Source organism: Gigantopelta aegis, chromosome 6 (assembly GCF_016097555.1).
Source record: "Gigantopelta aegis isolate Gae_Host chromosome 6, Gae_host_genome, whole genome shotgun sequence".
NCBI lineage: Eukaryota > Metazoa > Mollusca > Gastropoda > Neomphalida > Peltospiridae > Gigantopelta > Gigantopelta aegis.
Genome location: NC_054704.1, coordinates 32,041,469 through 32,060,988, shown reverse-complemented (window position 1 = coordinate 32,060,988; position 19,520 = coordinate 32,041,469). Strand labels below are relative to the sequence as shown.

General features: G+C 33.4%; 2 protein-coding genes across 3 annotated transcripts in view; one reads left to right on the top strand and one right to left on the bottom strand.

Annotated features, from left to right (window-relative positions):
- LOC121376426 (sodium bicarbonate transporter-like protein 11) overlaps positions 1–7,376 on the top strand; it is an 81,517-nt gene extending 74,141 nt beyond the window's left edge. For both annotated transcript variants that reach the window (XM_041504291.1, XM_041504290.1), the window contains 7 exons: positions 505–757; positions 1,239–1,345; positions 1,803–1,971; positions 2,373–2,546; positions 3,854–4,049; positions 4,790–4,959; positions 5,780–7,376. In XM_041504291.1, coding sequence (XP_041360225.1) covers positions 505–757; positions 1,239–1,345; positions 1,803–1,971; positions 2,373–2,546; positions 3,854–4,049; positions 4,790–4,959; positions 5,780–5,840 — 1,130 coding nt within the window. In that variant the 3' untranslated portion in view covers positions 5,841–7,376. The remainder of the gene's footprint in view (positions 1–504; positions 758–1,238; positions 1,346–1,802; positions 1,972–2,372; positions 2,547–3,853; positions 4,050–4,789; positions 4,960–5,779) is intronic.
- Positions 7,377–7,992: 616 nt separating this feature from the next.
- Positions 7,993–19,520, bottom strand: part of LOC121375133 (exosome RNA helicase MTR4-like) — a 31,389-nt gene continuing 19,861 nt past the window's right edge. The window contains exons 16-26 of the mRNA XM_041502388.1: positions 18,560–18,732; positions 17,715–17,786; positions 17,085–17,210; positions 16,247–16,357; positions 15,686–15,778; positions 15,169–15,264; positions 14,703–14,866; positions 14,278–14,440; positions 13,480–13,642; positions 11,960–12,064; positions 7,993–10,577 (exon numbers count right to left, since the gene is read on the bottom strand). Of these exons, the coding sequence (XP_041358322.1) occupies positions 10,525–10,577; positions 11,960–12,064; positions 13,480–13,642; positions 14,278–14,440; positions 14,703–14,866; positions 15,169–15,264; positions 15,686–15,778; positions 16,247–16,357; positions 17,085–17,210; positions 17,715–17,786; positions 18,560–18,732 (1,319 nt within the window). The 3' untranslated portion in view covers positions 7,993–10,524. The remainder of the gene's footprint in view (positions 10,578–11,959; positions 12,065–13,479; positions 13,643–14,277; positions 14,441–14,702; positions 14,867–15,168; positions 15,265–15,685; positions 15,779–16,246; positions 16,358–17,084; positions 17,211–17,714; positions 17,787–18,559; positions 18,733–19,520) is intronic.

Sequence of the window (19,520 nt, the reverse complement as noted above, 5' to 3'; positions counted from 1 at the left end):
AGATTGTTCTTTAAAATATATGATACTATAGCAATATAGGTGTCAGTTTACAGAATATCAGGTTTTGATGGGTTTCACTGTACAGTGTTGACAGAACAGAAGAAAAATAATGTGGACATCAAAGGCAAGAGAGGAAAGTGGGGGAGGGTTTGGGTGATGCAAAATACTTGTCTTCAGTTATAAAATTAATTGTCATTCATTTATTAATTCATTTCAAATTATTTGTGTGCTTATTAAGGTTCAAGCATGCTGATGCTGTCCTGGGCACACTTTAGTTATCTGGGCTGTCTTTCCAGGACAGTGGGTTAGTGGTTAGTGAGAGGTAAGTTGGTGTAGTGATCTTATACTCATTGAGTCATTAAAACACGCTCTGTGTGGGAGTCAGTACTAACCTGCGAACCCAGTACCTTTCAACCGTATGTCCTGTGGCCACAACACCACTGAAGCCAGTAATTAATTGTTTAGCAACTTACTCTATATATTTCCTGGTTTTGTGTTTTGTAGATTTTAATGAGAACTACTACTCACCTAAATGTGATGAGAGTAACATAACAAACACTGGCGACTCCACTAACGTGTCCACCGTACTAACGACTGCCAGCACTATAGCCACCAGCGTGATGTCCAGCCTCAACACAACAGAGCAGACTGTCCAGCAGAATCCCTTCGAGTGTCTGCGAGAAAACTCCATTTTGTTTTTACTTCTAATGCTTGGAACTGTCTGGATTGGCCTCACACTTTTCAACTTTACAAAAACGTATGTATCGTTCACAATATTTTACTAACACATCTCTTCATCAAATTCGGGCAAAAAAGCTATAGATATATTCAGGCAAATTAGCTGACCTGAAACTTTTTCAACATATATTTCCATCACTCTACCCACAATATTAGTTGTAATCCATATAAAAATGTGTAGCAATTAATTTACAACCCTATATAGCTGTTTTGCAGTAATGTTAATATGAATAAATATTGTTATCCAGATACGGGCAAACTTCAGCCTGCACTTCTACAAAAATGGGAGGCTGTACATCTATGAATTCTACAATATCTGATGATGGAATAGGCTAATTACTTTTTAAATGAATAATCGAACTCATTTTGACTTTGTTTTAAAATTAATTGTTGAATAAATGTGTTCAAAGTTATGATATAATGAAATGGATGATGTTTATCATTTCATTTTGTAAAGAATTGTATTTACCATTATTTCCTTCTTTTTTGTTTGTTTGCAGACCATTTCTGAATGCTGGGAAACGTGAAATTCTTGCCGACTATGCTCTTCCTATATCAGTTCTTGTCATGGCTTTCTTTGGATCCTTTGTCTTCAGAAAAATCAAAAGTAAGTAGATTCATGTTACATTATATAATGATAAAAATATTTTAGAAAAAAAAAGAGTCTACCACAGATACTGTATTTGCCAGAATATTACTAGTGGTAGAAGATAAATGTAAAATATTTAGGAAGTAAATAATAAAATATTATAATAAAATTGACCTGGTATAAAAACAATTTATGACTGAGAACAAAGATTAATATTAATATGCATCTCAGACAACACATTATGTTATTGGGTTTATGCTGATATAATTGGACCAAGGGACATAACTCTGAAAATCTTGGTAAATTAAAATTGCAATAGATTTATCACATACTTAAACCAAAAATCTTATAATTGAAAATATTTAGTAAGAAAACAAAAAATCTACAGCTTATAGATAAGTAAGTCTGATTAACAAAAAAAAAAAAAAAAAAAAAAAAAAAAAAAAAAAAAATATATATATATTTGCTTTTGCAGTGAAACCATTTCAGTATAACCCAAATGAACAGATGTTCCAGCTAGCACCACTGTGGGATCTACCAATTGGTGCCATTTTTGCAGCAGCTGGTCTTGGGTTTAGTCTGTCTTTGCTGTTTTTCATGGATCAAAATATATCTAGTGCACTAGTCAACAACCCCAACAACAAGTAAGTTTGTAAAGAAAACATAATGACATAAATGTATAAACAAAGATAGTAATGGAAAGGTAGAAACATTTTGCTAATAATCTCTACAGTGCTAAAAATGTCACTTCAAGAACATTTCTAACGCTGAAAACACAATTTTTGATATTCATACTTTATAGCAATATATGTGTGATACAAAACATAAAACAAGCTGTAATGGCCTGGTCTCATTTAAAATGCATGGTATAATTTTTTTTAAATTTAAAATCAATTTAACAGATTAAATTTTTTAATACTGGTGTGCTTTAATACAATTTGTAACATTTTTAGATTATTTTTCTTTGATGTTACAAAGTAATACACTGTCTAATTATCTAATGAATAAATTTGCTCTTCTTAATTAACTGCTCATTGTCCTACAGGCTGAAGAAAGGAGCAGCTTACCACTGGGATCTGTTTGTAGTAGCCATCATCAATGGCTTCTTGTCCCTGTTTGCCTTCCCATGGGTCCATGCTGCCCTTCCTCATTCCCCTCTGCATGTCCGGGCACTAGCCGATGTTGAGGAGAGAGTAGACCAAGGTCATGTACATCAGATGTAAGTATTGAACAAGTAATACAAATAATTCAGTCATATATAATGTAAAATATCTTAACAGAGAAGGGAGAGGGAGTGAAGCCACCCCCCCAAAAAAAAACCCCAAAAAAAAACCCCACAACAAAAAAACACAAACAAAACCCCCCCACAACAAAACAACAAAAAACAAAGGCACAGTAACATGGCCTAGGGTCATTGTCAGGCAAAAAGGAACTTTTAAACTAATAATGGCACTTTTCATCTGTACATTTCCCACTAATTATGGCCATCTAATTCATCTATAGACATACAATTTTATTTACTGGATTATATTTGGTAAAAATATAAAGTTTTTCCTTTTTCACCATGGTCAGAACTGTTTAGTGTGTTTTTTTAGTTGTTTTTTTTATCCCAGTGCCCCCTTTCCTTTCTCTCCTTTGAATTCCATCTCATTTCTTCCCGATCTGGCAACTCCTCCTATCTTTCAACTTCTTTCGCTGTCCACCTCCACATCCCAGTCCTTGTCTCTCCAACCGCGACAGGTGCTTGTCTCTTGTGGCTATCTGTGCCACACACCTGTTCCCCATCAGCTTTTAGCTGTGGGCTTAGTCTGACCACTTCAGGGAGTGTTCAGTAGTTACTTCTGGCATTGTTAAGAGGCACTTGTAACCACCTACTATGCACCCCTACTACCGGCGGTCGTTAGTTAGTGCCGTGGGTCAGACCAGCTTTATTAGTGGCAGAGGACGAGGATGCCAGGTGGGTGCAGGGATATACACAGAGACTGCACCCGTGGAGAAAGTTGAGACAGGTAGGCGATGGTGTGGACAGCTCAAAAGACAGAGTCAGAGGAAATTGACAGAAAGGGTCAAAACAGATTGAAATCGTGGGAGAAATTGGAAAGTTTTTTATATTAAGATAATAAGAATGATAGGCAGAGGGTGATAGATGAGAAAGATGAATGAATGTGTGAGCCAGCTTTGACGGGATTTGAACCACTGTCGTCAGCTTGATTGTCCAGCAGCTTATCCACTAGACCACGGAGCTGAACTGTTTAGTTGTTAACTACAATATTTTATTAAATTTCAGATGTTTTGTTATTTTATTTGCTAATAACTCCTCAAATTTTAATTGTTAAGAAGAAAGTCAGACTGAATCTATTAGAGGTTTATGGTTTTTAATCCAATAATAATAGTTTAAAACTTACTGCTTCCAATAATCTTTCAAAAATCTATATAAATCATTAACAAATATTTGTTTCCCTTCATTTAGCTTTTTAGAAACATTATTTCTTCCTTATTAAACATATTTATGATCATATTATCCAGTGTTGTGAGTGTGCGTGAGACAAGACTGACTGGTATTGTGTCTCATGTGATGATCGGTCTCTCCATGTTCCTGCTCCCAGAACCCATGTCGTACATCCCTCGAGCTGTGCTTGATGGACTCTTCCTGTATCTGGCAATCACAGCTCTGTACGGAAACCAGTTCTTCGAGAGGATACTGCTTCTTGTCACAGAACAGGTTTGGTTTAACATTGGCAACTTGCAGACTTCATCAGCTACGACTGGAACAGCTGCTTTTCACATTAACATGTTCCGACGAAATACAGATTAATTACATTGCTGTTACCAAAATACTGTGAAATCACTTTCATTTCGTGGACTAGTGCACTCAGTGAATTAAGAATACAACAAAAATAAAATACATGCATATCTATAATATAAATTTATGAAATTGCCTTTTTTGATCCACAAATTGAAGTACCCAATGAAATGTATATCTATGCAAAACAATGAAAATTAAGCCCATGAAAATAACAAATTCACAGTACTGGTAGTTGCTTTCATTGGTGGTGGGAGATCAGACAATGGTTAAAACTCTTAACCTGATACTTGTCCTTGATAAAACATTTTGTTTACTATTAAAGTAGAAATATATTAAAGTGGAGATTAGCTTCTTTGCATATTATATTTCAGTTATAATTAATAATGATTATGTTAAAAAAGTTACAAAAGATATGCAGTTATGATTTTTATTATCAATCATATAGTTAGCTTACTGTAAGCGAAATTTAAAAATGATTGTCAAATATATTTTAATTTAGGGAAATAACTTTATTTAATAATTGATATTTTGTTGGAAATTAGGGTAACTGTGATTTTCTGCTATTTTTGAAGTTTTAAATAGATAATTTGATGAAATTTTCTGCTCACCTAGAACTAGCTCTGATTACAAGTTGAAAACCATTTGATCTGTTGCAGGCAGCCTATCCACCAAACCACTACGTTCGACGAGTCCCCCAGCGTAAAGTTCACATGTTCACGTTTATTCAGATGAGTCAGCTAGTAGTCCTGTGTGTGTTTGGATTCTCACCAATACCATACATGAAGATGATCTTCCCTCTTCTTCTCATTTTTCTCATGCCCATCAGGTTAGTTGTCTCCCTTTTTATTTTACTTTTATACCTGTTACCTCCCTTGTTAAATAGTGTGGTTGATATTAAAAATGTTAAATATTGTGGTTGATATTATAAATGGCAGTGTAGATGTCTTTTCTATGTACATCATATGCATTCTCTAGCTTGGTATTGGCTCCCACCCAGAGCGAGTTTTAACGACTCGGTAAGACCACTATACCGACTTCTTTGTCACTAAACACTTACAGCTAACAACAAACCCACTGTCCTGGATAGACAGCCCAGATATCAGATAGCTGAGGTGTGTGCCCAGGACAGTGTGCTTGAACCTTAATAAAGATAAGTTGAAATAAATACTGGATAAAAATATTATTCTTCCTCTCAGTAACTTATTGCCAACTAGAAACCATATTAGTCATTATTTATATTTATAGATCTCTTAATATAAAATTCTGACAGGTTTTATAAAAAAACCCACCTGCCTTTAAACACATGGCAGCTTAGTATATTGGTGTGTTCAGGAGGCTGACAAATAATTTGACTGGTACCATCAATGTCTATCACATTATAATTAATTTAAGAATAGGCACATAAATCAATTTAGCGAGTGACCACGATTTCTTGCCTCCTGAACTGGTCTTAGATCAGTATATTAATAGTATACTAAATTATTTGGGCCCAAAAAACGTGCAATATAACAAGTCCTGTCTTTAGCTAAAAAAAAAAAAAAAAAATACATTTATTAAAATTATATTTCTGTAGCTTATTAAATCTTAACTGCATATTTATGAATTAGAACAGTTTTTACTGAATTCTTTGTGATTTTTATTTACAGACATAAACTGGTACCAAAAGTCATTGAACCAAAGTATTTGAAAGCACTGGATGGGCATTAAGTGTTTTACCATATGACAGAGGAACATGTTAATGCTTTGTAAATTTTGACATTGATAAGATATGAATTTCCATGAAATTAAGTAGATGTTCTCGTTTTATGGAACGTGCTTAATTGATGTACAATTACATGTTAGACAAAACGCTCTGTGCAGATTCAGATCTAATTGTGGGCATCGTAGAGCATGCAAATTTTTTTCTCCTGTTGATGTCAAAAGAAAGTAAGAAAAAAACCACACACACACACAAACCCCTGGATCTGCGCCAGATGTGTTGCCACCATCCTTTAAAGAAGGTTTAATCTGCGCTAACATTTTAACAATAGATCAGCCAATAGATCATTTATCTGTTTAAATGTACGTGGATATTTTACAGTAATTCTTTTAAAACAATTTACAGCAGGTCATTAAATTCGAGCACAGAACAAATGGGGCCAGATTTACAGAGCCTGTTTATGTCTTACATGTATATAACTACTTACATTTACAATGCTTAAACACCTGCGTCTAAGAAAAACAGGCTTTGTAAATTTAGCTCCTGGTGTTTAAAGGAAATGCAACCTTAATTTAAAATTTAAAAAAAACATTTGCTGTTACTTGACACTATTAATGTAAACACACAAGACTTACACAACTAAAATAAAGGACATTCACTACTTGTACTTAACATCCAGGGCTATTGTAAATAGAACTTTGTCAACAGACAATGCATTCCATAATGTTAATTATTGAAGTGTGTAATGGAATACGATTGAGTTAAGATGAGCGAGTGGTACTTCTACCTGTGGCTAGAAATGTTAAAAGGAATGATTATATACATTTCCGAGGCTAGAAATGATACAGGTGTTAATATATACATTTATTAATCACTGGATTTTCCGAGACTAGAAATGTCACAGGTGTTATTATGTACATTTGTTAAACTGGATTTTCCGAGACTAGAAATGGCACAGGTGTTATTATATACATTTGTTAAACTGGATTTTGAAAGACTAGAAATGACACAGGATAAATGTCACCCCCACCCAGAATTTATTGGTCTTTCTTTTCATGTTATTTGGTTTGATTCAAAGTGTTACAGAAAGTATTTTTTATGCATTTTTATAATGCATATTTTTGTGATAAAAATTTAGTTCTTTTAATTTTACAAAGAAACATTTAATTCCAGCAAAAATACTATTTTACAGTATTTTGTAGTCAAATTTTATGTAAAATTTAATACATGTATATGAGTTTTGTTATGGGAACCTATTAAATGTCATGCATTATATTATACATCAACTACATAAAAGTTCCTGTTTTCTCAGATATAAACTAGTTACATTGGATATCAAAAATGTGTTGGTTTTATATTACCAAACTATAAAAATGTGTATTGTTTTAAACATCACCCAAATGTATAATAAGTGTTGGTTGTACAAGTATTATACATGTTACATAATGTTTGTTACCATTTGTGATGTGGTAGTATTTTCAGTAAAACTGTTTAATTTATGAGAATAGTTTACACTGGCTGAATAAAGTTACTGGTATCATAAATAGGGTTACTTTTTCTTTATTCAGATAAGCTCCCCCTTTCCAATTCGGCGGACCGGTCAAAAATGCGAAAAATTTCCTTCATTGAAATTGCGCACTTTTTCCCTTTGGCATTAATCCTATGGGACATTCCAAATTCCATAGCACCAAAACCACCACCCCACTCCACGTTAACGATTCTGATCAGGCTGCTGGTGCTCTCTTGCACCTGCCAGTTCAGGTGGTCCCTTCTCCCACCCACCCCAACCCTTTCCTGTCCTGGACAGAGGAGCCAGCCGAGGCCGACACCTGTACCCATGACAGGCATGCACTAAAACAGCTTGCTCTGAACGTGCACATTAAGCCCTATGACCTGACCTGACCGTATTTAGATAATTTGTTTGCAATGGAATAGGCAAGTTATGTCTATGTCATGCTTAGTACACAGATCTTGATGTGAGAAAGTGCTAACAATTTGATTACTTCCCGACCCCTGACCCATTGCAGTCATTTAATGGAAAGTGTAAACCCAGGCCAGAAAGCATATCGTAATGCCAGGCTTGTTAACAATCAAATCATCAAATTAATATTACTGAAAGAACCTTGTTCATCATACTACAAAAACATACAAAATAACAAAATCAATTTACACTTTATTTCATATTATATACAAATATTTACAGGTTTTAAAACAAAATGTTTTCTCCATCTTTATCTCCACCCCCAATATTTCATTTCTATGCACATATTATATATGCAAATATAGATTTTGTATTTCTTTACACTTGACATTTTTCTTCACTTTTAGTTTAACATTATATAATTAAAATTAAAAAATAACACACAAAATTATAACAATTATTCACCATTACAATCAGTTACGGCATCTTCAAACAAAGTTGTGCTTGTCAACAAGTGCATTAAAAGTTAAAAAAATTTTTTTTAAATGTTTGTTACACAATATCTGTCTCGAGCACTTTAAAGCAATAAACAATTGTGATACATGAAGATATTGTCATAAACAACAAATAGTGATGGTTTTAGTTTTGTCTAGTTGTTACAAACTCATCATAAACTGTTGGAAGTTGTTATGATTAGTGACACTGGTTCCCAGCTAAAACACTTTACCCATGTACAATTCTCTGCAGGTAGTACTAAACCAAATAACATCTGGCTGGGTCAAAGTTCAAGGTGCACCCAACTTTTCACCCCACAGTTGAGGCTACCAGTCCTGCCATTGGTAATAAATGTGATAAAATGTTGCATCATCTGGCCAGTAAATTCCTGTAATTTAATTTGAACGAGCGTCAATGTACCAACTATCATTATGCTTGAAACATGATCGAGGTCCTACTACAAATAGCATGACACTTTTTGTGCAGAACTAGGGTAGTCATAGACACTACCTCTGAAATTAGCAGCTTAAACCCCAATTTTTTCTCTCATTTACTTTAAGGGTGAGGGATGGTAGTATTTATATCCATGGTGCATATGTCGATTGATACGCTGCATGTCTTACTATTGTTGCCCATGTTACTATTGCTTCTATGGCACATTATAAAAATTAATCATATTTTAGTGTTTCAAAGCATTTATCTTTTTTATGTAGGTCTGCGTTCTAATAATATATAGTCGTAAGTACTTTGAAACTGTGAGAAATGTATTATCTGATACATCACACATTCTTGTCATAATCTCACCAGAATTTTTGAAAGATGTCTGTGTTTTAAAAATGAACTAGTCAATGTTATGACTAATATTAAATTTAAAAAAAAAAAAAAAAAAAAAAAAAAAAAATGCAAAAGAGAAAACAAAATTGCTGCCAACACTCCCCTCTGGCTGACACACTTCAAAAGGTAAAATAAAATGAGTCAACAAGGATTACAACAATGCCATTTAAATTTACCGAACGCTTTTTTCATACGATGGGATTTACTACAAGCTATTTGTTTCTGAGCCAATCGTTTTCTAAATTGCACAAAAAAAATTGTATTTTTTTGTTATTTCCAAAACACTTTTACTTTTCTTCTTATGTCAAACCAAACTGAAATTATTTACCAAAAACATTTTTGTAGGAGGATGGGATGGACTCATCCTTGTCTTTTAAGAAATGATTGGAAGAGACTTTCCACTTATATTCAATCTCTGTGATACTCATTTCATCATATTTTGAACACATTTCCACATTACTGAACAAGCGAAGAACATTGAAATATAATTCCAGAAATAAACCTCTGGAAGCTGTAAAACCTCTTGTAAGAATCAATCATTATTTGCCAGGGTCTTTTGTTATTCTAACTGTTCCACACAGATTAGTTTTCTTCATTACAATGATCTAAGTTTTCTTCATTACAATGGTTTGTGATTTGACTGAATTATATATATCTCCAGTTCATGTATGTATTGGTCTCCAGAAGACTTACAAAGGTCTGTGTTTTGAGTAAAGTATCTGAACATTCACTTCACGTATGTGTATCTCCAGATGAGTTATAAAGGTCTGTGTTTTGAGTAAAGTATCTGAACTTTCACTTATGTAGGTGGATCTCCAGAAGACTTATAATGGTTCATGTTTCTAGTAAAGTATCTGAACTTTCACTCCACGTATGTGGATCTCCAGAAGACTTATAATGGTTCATGTTTCTAGTAAAGTATCTGAACTTTCACTCCACGTATGTGGATCTACCAGAAGACTTATAATGGTTCATGTTTCTAGTAAAGTATCTGAACTTTCACTTCATGTATGTGGATCTACCAGAAGACTTATAATGGTTCATGTTTCTAGTAAAGTATCTGAACTTTCACTTATGTAGGTGGATCTCCAGAAGACTTATAATGGTTCATGTTTCTAGTAAAGTATCTGAACTTTCACTCCACGTATGTGGATCTCCAGAAGACTTATAATGGTTCATGTTTCTAGTAAAGTATCTGAACTTTCACTCCACGTATGTGGATCTACCAGAAGACTTATAATGGTTCATGTTTCTAGTAAAGTATCTGAACTTTCACTTCATGTATGTGGATCTTCAGAAGACTTATAATGGTTCATGTTTCTCGAAAAGTATCTGAACTTTCACTTCATGTATGTGGATCTCCAGAAGACTTATAATGGTTCATGTTTCTAGTAAAGTATCTGAACTTTCACTTCATGTATGTGGATCTCCAGATGACTGCACTATAAATAGAGACTGGCAGCAAACACAATATCCCTTTTGATGCTCTGGATGCCTGGAAAAACAAAAATGTATTTTTTAATTTAAATACTGTAAATCATGAAATTAATGCGAGCAAGTAATTAATGCGAAAAATGCGGCGAACACATCGACGCAATAATAACTTGACGCATTTTGTTTAGTCTCATTCCCAATACAAAAAATGTGCAGGATTTTTCTATAATACTTCTAAATAGAATAAAACTTTTATAATATAGATGAAACAAAATACAAAAACAATTTTTGTTAAATGTCGTTTTGTGAATACTTCAAGAATCTTTCTTTCGTTTTGATGTTGCCATTCTATTTTCACTTTCCTGGAATATCATAGCGGTTATATAATACAGTGATGTTCCAAATGTTTTATTTTTAAAAAGTTCATTTTGCGATGTGAGTATTTTTAAAATTTTCTTACACTTCTGGATTACTGTATACATTTAAACTGTTTTGAACATTTGTAAAATTATCATCAACAAATTTTATTACTAAATATATTCCTTTAAAAATGAAACAGTAGAAAATTATATAACCGCAACCAACAATCCGTGCATATTTCTTCAAACCATTTGGCTCGACTCTATACATGGCATTTTAAGTTAGACTGGTCGCAAGTTGTCACTGTTGCAATATATCGCATTTGTTAACGTCGCTGCGCATCAAGTGTATAAAATCAGTCTAAAACATTTGTTAGAATAATTCGTTCGCTTGAAATATTGTGCCCTGCAATAGCGACCCATTTACCTTTTATTCCTACTGGTGGATTAATTAGAAGCAATCACCACACAAAAGTGCGAGGCATACCCTTAACAATAAGGTGTAGTTATACTAATTACACTACTTTAAGTAATTAGGGCTTCCTGGTCGACCCACCATGCGATTAGCTTCAGATTATGTAGTAGCTGTCAAAACAACTACCGACTTCTTTTAACATGAAAGATGAAGCCCAAACAATATAATAAGAACACAACTGTGGTTTTAATGTGATGTGGACTTTTGCCCGACGCATTAATAAAAATACGCATTTTTGTTCACTCATGGACGGACGCAATAATATCATGACGCATTAATTTCATGATTTACAGTAGTAAAAAAATAACCAAAAACAACAAACCGCACGATTATGGAAACTTTTTTGTAGTTATTTTTCTTTTGAGTTTTAATATAATTATAGAAAATATAAACTCCTAGAAAACTAAATAAAAAGTAAGCATATACATTTAACTTAATTGAGTATGCTGTGTACCCCTGACATTGCATCACATAAAAGTTGGAGAAACTATAGTTCTATTAACACTTAATATGAAATAATTTGAAACATCGTCTTAGCATATTCCCTTGAAGTTCCAGAACAAGATAAGAGTATCTTAATAAAATATAATATCAGTACAGAATACAAACCTTCTGAAATCTTTTGTTCCATCTCTGTGTTGCCAATAGCTTTTGCTGCCTGACACATTTCCCTCAAAGCCTCTTCAAGTCGACGCATACATCGAATTATACTTCCTTAAAATTAACATAAATATAAAAATGTATTTTCATTGATTCAGTGCACCATTCTGGATTAATCACTAATGATATCAAAATATTGACACCTGAAATGTTTTACCAAAAAAAATAGAAAAAAAAAGAGAAAAAATGTCAAAGTTATTCTGCATCCTGTTTACCACTAAGTAATAATATATGGCAACAAAGAATGAATGTTGAACACCATCTCATCATAAACAATGAATGAATGAATGTTTAACGACACCTCGGTACAAAAAAACCCACATCGGCTATTGGGTATCATCATAAACAAAAAAAAAGCTGGAAAGTGAATCAAGCACTGAATTATACAGATCAGAAAAAATATTATAATATAATTCAACTACTGAAACACTGTCTATTGAAAGTAATTGTTTGTTTTGTTTATAGCATGTTGATTTATTAATCAACGGTTATTGGATGTCAAACATTTGGTAATTTTGACATATGGTCTTAAGAGAGGAAACCTGCTACATTTGTATATTAGTAGCATGGGGTCTTTTATATGCACCATCCCACAAACAGGATAGCACATACCACAGTCTTTGGTATACCAGTGGTATAATGGCTAGAACGAGAAATAGTCCAATGGCTGACTATTGAAACACCCATAAGTGATTTAAAATTGGAATAAAAACCAGTCTTGATTCTTGACCATATTGCATCAGTAAGGTGAAATGTTTTGTGCTACCACCAACAGCAGGGTGCAATATTATGAGTAAAACACTTGTGTATGAGAGTGATATCTATTATGGTCGTTAAAATTATTTTGGTAAGTAGATTATCAGCACCTGACAGTCATTATGACATAAAATCTTTACATGACAATATCAGTCAAGACAACACAGTAACTGACAATCAAACTATAACTATAAACTCCCGGTTTAGGACTGTTTGCGAATCAGATAACCAAAATTGCCCAAGATATTCCAATCCAATGATCGATGAGTGACGAGTAACAACCCCAAGTTGGCCAGTGAATAAAAAAAAATGTACTAGCCATCCGATTGGCTGTTGGCATTTTGGAACCAATCGATATATGGGCAATGCACTAAGGTAAAAGGTTTGGTAAATGGATGATAAGAAATAATTTTCTAAGCAAGAAACTGCAATACAACAGCTGATATATATATTACTTCACTAGAAGAAATGCATGCAATGTCACATATTACTTGATGTCACCTACTACCTTTGATTATGGAATGACGTAATGAACAGGTAGCAACGGCTGTCTATCTCCTAAGCGACAAGTTCATTTAACCAATGAAAAGGGCAGATTACCTTCTAGGGGCTAGATGGGTTTTCTAGCAAGGCTTTCTGACACCTTTCTACTGGTTGACTGAACTAGAATAATAAATTATTGCCAGGTGGTAATACATGTTCAATAAACCCACCTTCAAAGATATCTGTCATTGTACAGATCTTTGCAAATGAAGCTCCAGTACTCCAGGCATACACGACATCCATCAGGTTGGGTTTGAAAGAATTCGAGTAGATCTCTTCGTCAAGTTCAATCTTCGCTTCCTTGCTTATCCGTGCTATCCTCCGTGCTGTATCCTTCAAACACAATGTACATTTTAACTCTTGGAAAGTTTTTGAAAGAATACAATCGAAGTTGTACTTTTTTTTAACAACACCCCTAAAGCACATCGATTAATTAATCATCAGCTATTTGATGTCAAACATTTGGTAATTCTGACATATTCTTAGAGAGGAAATCTGCTACATTTTTCCATTAGTAGCAAGGGATCTTTTATATGCACTTACCCACAGACAGAAAAATACTTACCCACGACCTTTGACCAGTTATGGTGCATTCGTTGGAACAAGAAAAAACTAGCTGAATGGATCCACTGAGGTGGTCAAAGAACTAATAAGTTTGTTGCAGTTATGATTCATGGAATAATTAGACAGTATGCCTGATGCATAACTTTCCTAAGCAGTTGTTTATCATTATTAATTTATGATAAAACACAGGTATTCCGCTACACATACACATCTTATTGGAACAGCAGGGAATAAAAAAAAAATATAGTTTTCGAAATTGTCCAACATAGATTGATATATATCAAAATGTGCTTCTTGGATATCACAGGTGTTTAGGTACACACACACAAGTTTAGTTTATATATCTGCACTTAAGACAGATATATGTAAAATAAATATACAACGATCACATTTTGTTTGTTTACCTGCATGATTCTCAGTGATCCTGATAATGTTTCTGTGAGGCGAGGATTCTCGTTGGACTTTTCTTGGAACACAAAACAGCTCATTAAAGCCACAATCTGAGGAGGTGTCAAATCGTTGAAAACACCGTTGAACAGCATTTCTGTAACAAGCAACTCGTCACAGCTGAAAAACAAACGAAAAAGCAATATTATAACAGGCATTTTAAGAGTACTATTCATAGCATCTAAACTCAAGGGCTATAACTGTCAAAAATGCATAAATTCCATGACAAAAACAAACTTCTCTCTCACTAATAATTAACCCAGTCCTTAAAGTTGAAGTGTGTGCAGACTTGAATCTTAATTGAATATAAGCATGAAAATCTAAGTCGAAACAAACTAATCTAAATGCAAAACTATTTTCTACAGTAGAAGAGTTATGTTACCTGCTGATTTCGCATGCCACTCTTCCTTTTATTTCAATGACATCCGAGGCTGTGGCGTACCCCATTCTTCTCAACACTCGCTTCCGACATTTCAGTTCATCCATTTGCAGTAAAGACTTCTTCTTTTTCAGTTCTGACTTTATAGCTTTCATCTCATTTGCAACCTACAACATATCATTACAAATACAAATGACAAATAATGCAACACAACAACCTCACAAATTCAATTTGTATGTCCTTAATTCACATTGATGACAGTGTTTTATTAACACCAATTTCCGATTAATGTTTGAAGACAAAAATCTGTAAGGAAAAAATGTCCTACATACAGGATATTTCTCTCAGACTTTCATTTATGTTCTGATCACACAGAAGTTTTATTAACACCAGTTTTAGATTAACGTTCAAAGTAAAAAATCTGAAAGGAAGAAAGGGTCTCCATACACACTATTTCCCTCTGACTCACCATCATTTTCTGCTCATACTGCGAATACAGTTCATTCAGCTTGGGATCTTTGTGCATTGCATGAGAATAAAGTCGATGTTCAAAGGCTTCAATTTTCTGGAAAAATACAATGAAAATGCTTCACAGGAAGAGAAGACGACAAAACTATCAACATCTCAGAGCAATTTATACAGCTCTTGAATAAAATTCACAATTCAAGGTTTCTGCTTTATGGAAAAAACAAATGAAACCGATTTACATTAAACTGAATTAGATTAATCACACAAGGATAACTGATCAGTCTAGATGAAGGAATACATTTTGCTTAATAAAAAAAATTGAAGATTTGGTTTCATTAAAATAAATAATTAAATTGAACCATTTTTATGTTGACTGATCCCCATTGGACTTTTTCTGGTTTCAGCCAGTGCTCCACAGTTGGTGTTTCTTTTTTTCCATTCTTATGTGGAGACAAAACAGGCTACACAGGTTTCAAGTGTGCGTTTGCAATATCCAGTACACATTTGTTTAATCACACCTTGATAACTTCTTGCAAGCCCTTTTCCTTGATGCCCATGTCTTCAATGGGGTCTAGATGTGGTAACCCATCTGGAAAACGTTTCTGAACTTCCTATTTAAAAAAAAAAAAAATTAAAGATTTTAATGGCACTGAAATGCAAGCAACATAAAATGTAAGTATAGTAAAAATGCATGCGACAGATTTTAGTTTTGATAGATCAATATATTAAATAATTCTGTACATTCATTTTTGTTGTAGTCAAATTATAAGTTACTTATTATGGTGACAACACTAGGCTTGTGTGTATAAACTATACTCATTCCACAGCCTTTTTTCATACTATGGAATTTACTATAAATTATTTCTGAGCCAACTGTTTTTTAAATTTCACACAAAAATTGTATTTTTTGGTTATTTCCAAAACACTTTTACTTTTCTTCTTACAGGAAACCAAACTGAATTTTACACAAAAACATTTTTGTAGGAAGATGGGAAGGACTATAGACACATCTTAAGATCATATTCAGTTCTAAACACAAAAATGGCTATACAGATTATTGTTATGTAACAAAGACAAACCATCAAGGACTTGAGGACACTCATCCTGTTATCAGGAGGTCGAAGGTCCTGTGGTACGTAGAGTCGGACTGCGCTGATTTCCTCCAACAAAGCTGTCATCACAGGAACAACCTATAAACAAACGGATGGACGAAGGAACCAGGTTAATTAAATAACAAAAAAAATGAATGTCTATTAATAGAACAATTTGGCTATACGAATGAATGGATGAAAAAACAAATTATAAATACAGTTTGTTTTGTTTAATGACACCACTAGAGCATATTGATATATTAATCAATGGCTATTGGATGTCAAACATTTGGTATTAAAAAAACCCCAAAACAAACAAATATTCGATCAAACCATAAACCTATTCCTGTCACTGATAGTTGCATCCATAGATTTTTATCTCAATTCATGTTAACTTTAAAAAATAATAATAATAATATTAACAATAATTTAAAACAATTTAATTAAAAAAAATTATATTAAAACTTTAATTAGTTTTTTTCAAAAGCACTGTAATGAATATCCATAACTACAGACCAAGTTTTATTGATCTAGAACCTATAGTTTGTGATAAATGGATCTAAGTGTGAAACTTTAACATTGAGCTAAATGCAAAAGTTGACGCCACTGGTGGAAAATGTACACACATCTGGAGAAGAAAAAAAAAGTATGAATGAATGGTTGAATGGATAGATAAATGGATTAATTATTCAACAAATCAGGTTATTGGGTATTGAATATTCTGCAATGTAAATATTGGTATCAGCACAAAAAACTGAAATATGGGGAGGTTTCATATCCAAATTACCGTGTAGTCATAATTTAATTAGCAAATAAAGAAACTCACAAACATATCTCCCCTGTCTCCTTTAGGACAAGGTTTAACGTCTGCTGTGTTTTGACTGCGTATGTTGGATTTCGACACATGGAGTAGAACATCTACTACATATAAAGGATTGGCATCCTTAGCAACCTGAAATATAAAATATTACATAAGATAGATAGTAAGTGACCTTGTATTTCTGAAACAAATGTTTAAAAAAAAAAACCTGTCAAACTTGCCAGATATCTAATGAATTTAGACATCTATATTGATGTGTCTACAAATGTGTAAAATGAATCATGGATTTATTCATTAACTAGACGTTTTTTGCAGCTTAAAGGTTGTTTGTTTGTTTATACTTATTTCCATACTTATATCCAATAAAGGTTCAAGCATGCTGTCCTGGACACATCAAAGCTATCTAAGCTGTCTGTCCAGGACAGTGGGTTAGTTGTTAGTCGTAAGAGAGAAGTTGGGAATAGTGGCCTTACACCTACCCAATGAGTCATTAAACAGGCTCTGGATGGGAGCTGGTAACAAGATGCAAACCCAGTAGCTACCAGCCTCAAGTCTGATGGTTTAACCACTACACCACCGAAGCCAGTTAAGCTATAGCAACAGTGCTTTATCCCACAAAAGAAATTCAAAACTTACACCACTTTGGTCCATTTTTTTCTGGAAGTTGATCACAACACCCCAACCAAAGTTGTCCTCCTTGTTCTTTACCTGAAAAAATTAAACAACTTTCTTTATAAATATGGCTCAAAGATGCAAAGCAAACATTACAAAGCATAGTTAAGAATCCCTTTTTAGCACTTCAGCTATTGTGGGTAACTTTTGTATACAAATCTGTTTTTCACCTACATATAACAATAAATAAGTGCTCTTGTTGATTGTGTTTTATGATGTAGGGTTTTATTTATTCATTCAAATTTCATTTCTATAGTCCATCCCACAAGGAACACCTTTTTTTTTTTTAAACTACTGTGGAATTTACTACACATTATTTATTTTTGAGCCAAATATTTTCTAAATTGCATACAAAAATTGTAATTTCTTTGTTATTTCAAAAACACTTTAACTTTTCTTCTTAGGTCAAACTAAACCGAAATTATCTACAAAATACATTGTGTAGGACGATAGGACAGACTGTAGTTCAACTTTCTCCAACTGCATTCAACCACTGAATCCTTCAATGGATGGTTTCTCATATTTTGGTATGAATATTCAACAAAGAATGATGCACATCCTTAGTCCCATGGATGTAACCCCAAGGTCATTTAGCAAGCTACCCTACCATTTCTCTAATTTTAATTAATCCTTGAATCCTTTAAAGAATGGTTTTCATATTTGATATAGGTTACACCTTCCCAGCCAGAATGGCACTGTATCAAAACAAAAACAAACAAAAAAATAAAAGGAAAGCAGGAACTGTTTTATTGATGGGGAGATAAATAAACTTGTCATCATGATTAGAAATTTAAAAAAAAGTTCTTTACCTTGACAAGTCTGCCTGGCTGTAGGAATGGCAACAAGTAGCAGGGTTTCTGAATGTACTGCATCAACTCTCGTCCAAGGTTGTCAAGCTGCTGTCGAATCTTGTAATAAGCTGCTATTTGATCTTCATTCGGTATGACGAACTTGCCATACTCTTCTTCTTTCTTTTTCAGTTCTAAACAAATTTAAAAAATAAAACATCAGACTTATTATTAACCCCCCCCAAAAAAAACCCCAACCCAACAACAATACATTACCCAAAAAGACAACAATTTACTACATATTTTGTTAAAAATGTTAATATTTTTACTTTTCAAATGTAATAAAATAAACCATGTATAAGTTTATTTTATATCATATATATAATACAGATAGCCCCACAAAAGGGCAGTTTACTTAGGGTTTTTAAAACCTATTATTAATTTTCCTGTACTATCTGTATATTATGCTGTATATCATCTAAAACAGTACAAAATTCTTTGGAATTAAATGTCTTGCCTACCATAAACTTTTTTCGATGCACTATGATGAACATCCATAGGTGCACCTATAAACTACGTTTTGTTGACCTAGGACTTACAGTTTGTGAAAAATGTATCTAAATACAAAACTTTAACGTAAAAAGTATCATGTTCATTATCCCCATCGGAAAAATAACATTTATATCTCCCCTTCTTGGAAATAAAGGAAAAACAACAAGCATTCTGAGCGTACTGCTAAAGCAATACATAACCCTTACCAGACCCAACAAATATTTGTATCTGGAAAACAATATGTGAGGACAGACAGACAGACCAGTAGGGGACTAATAAATGAACACTTTATTTAAAAGTAAATGATAAACCCCACAGTTGCAAGTGTACTAGAAGGAACTCACGGTCTATGAGATCGGGGATCATGGTCTAAAATGAGAACCCCACAGTTCTACGGGGATGGTGGAACTCACTGTCTAGTTCTGGAACT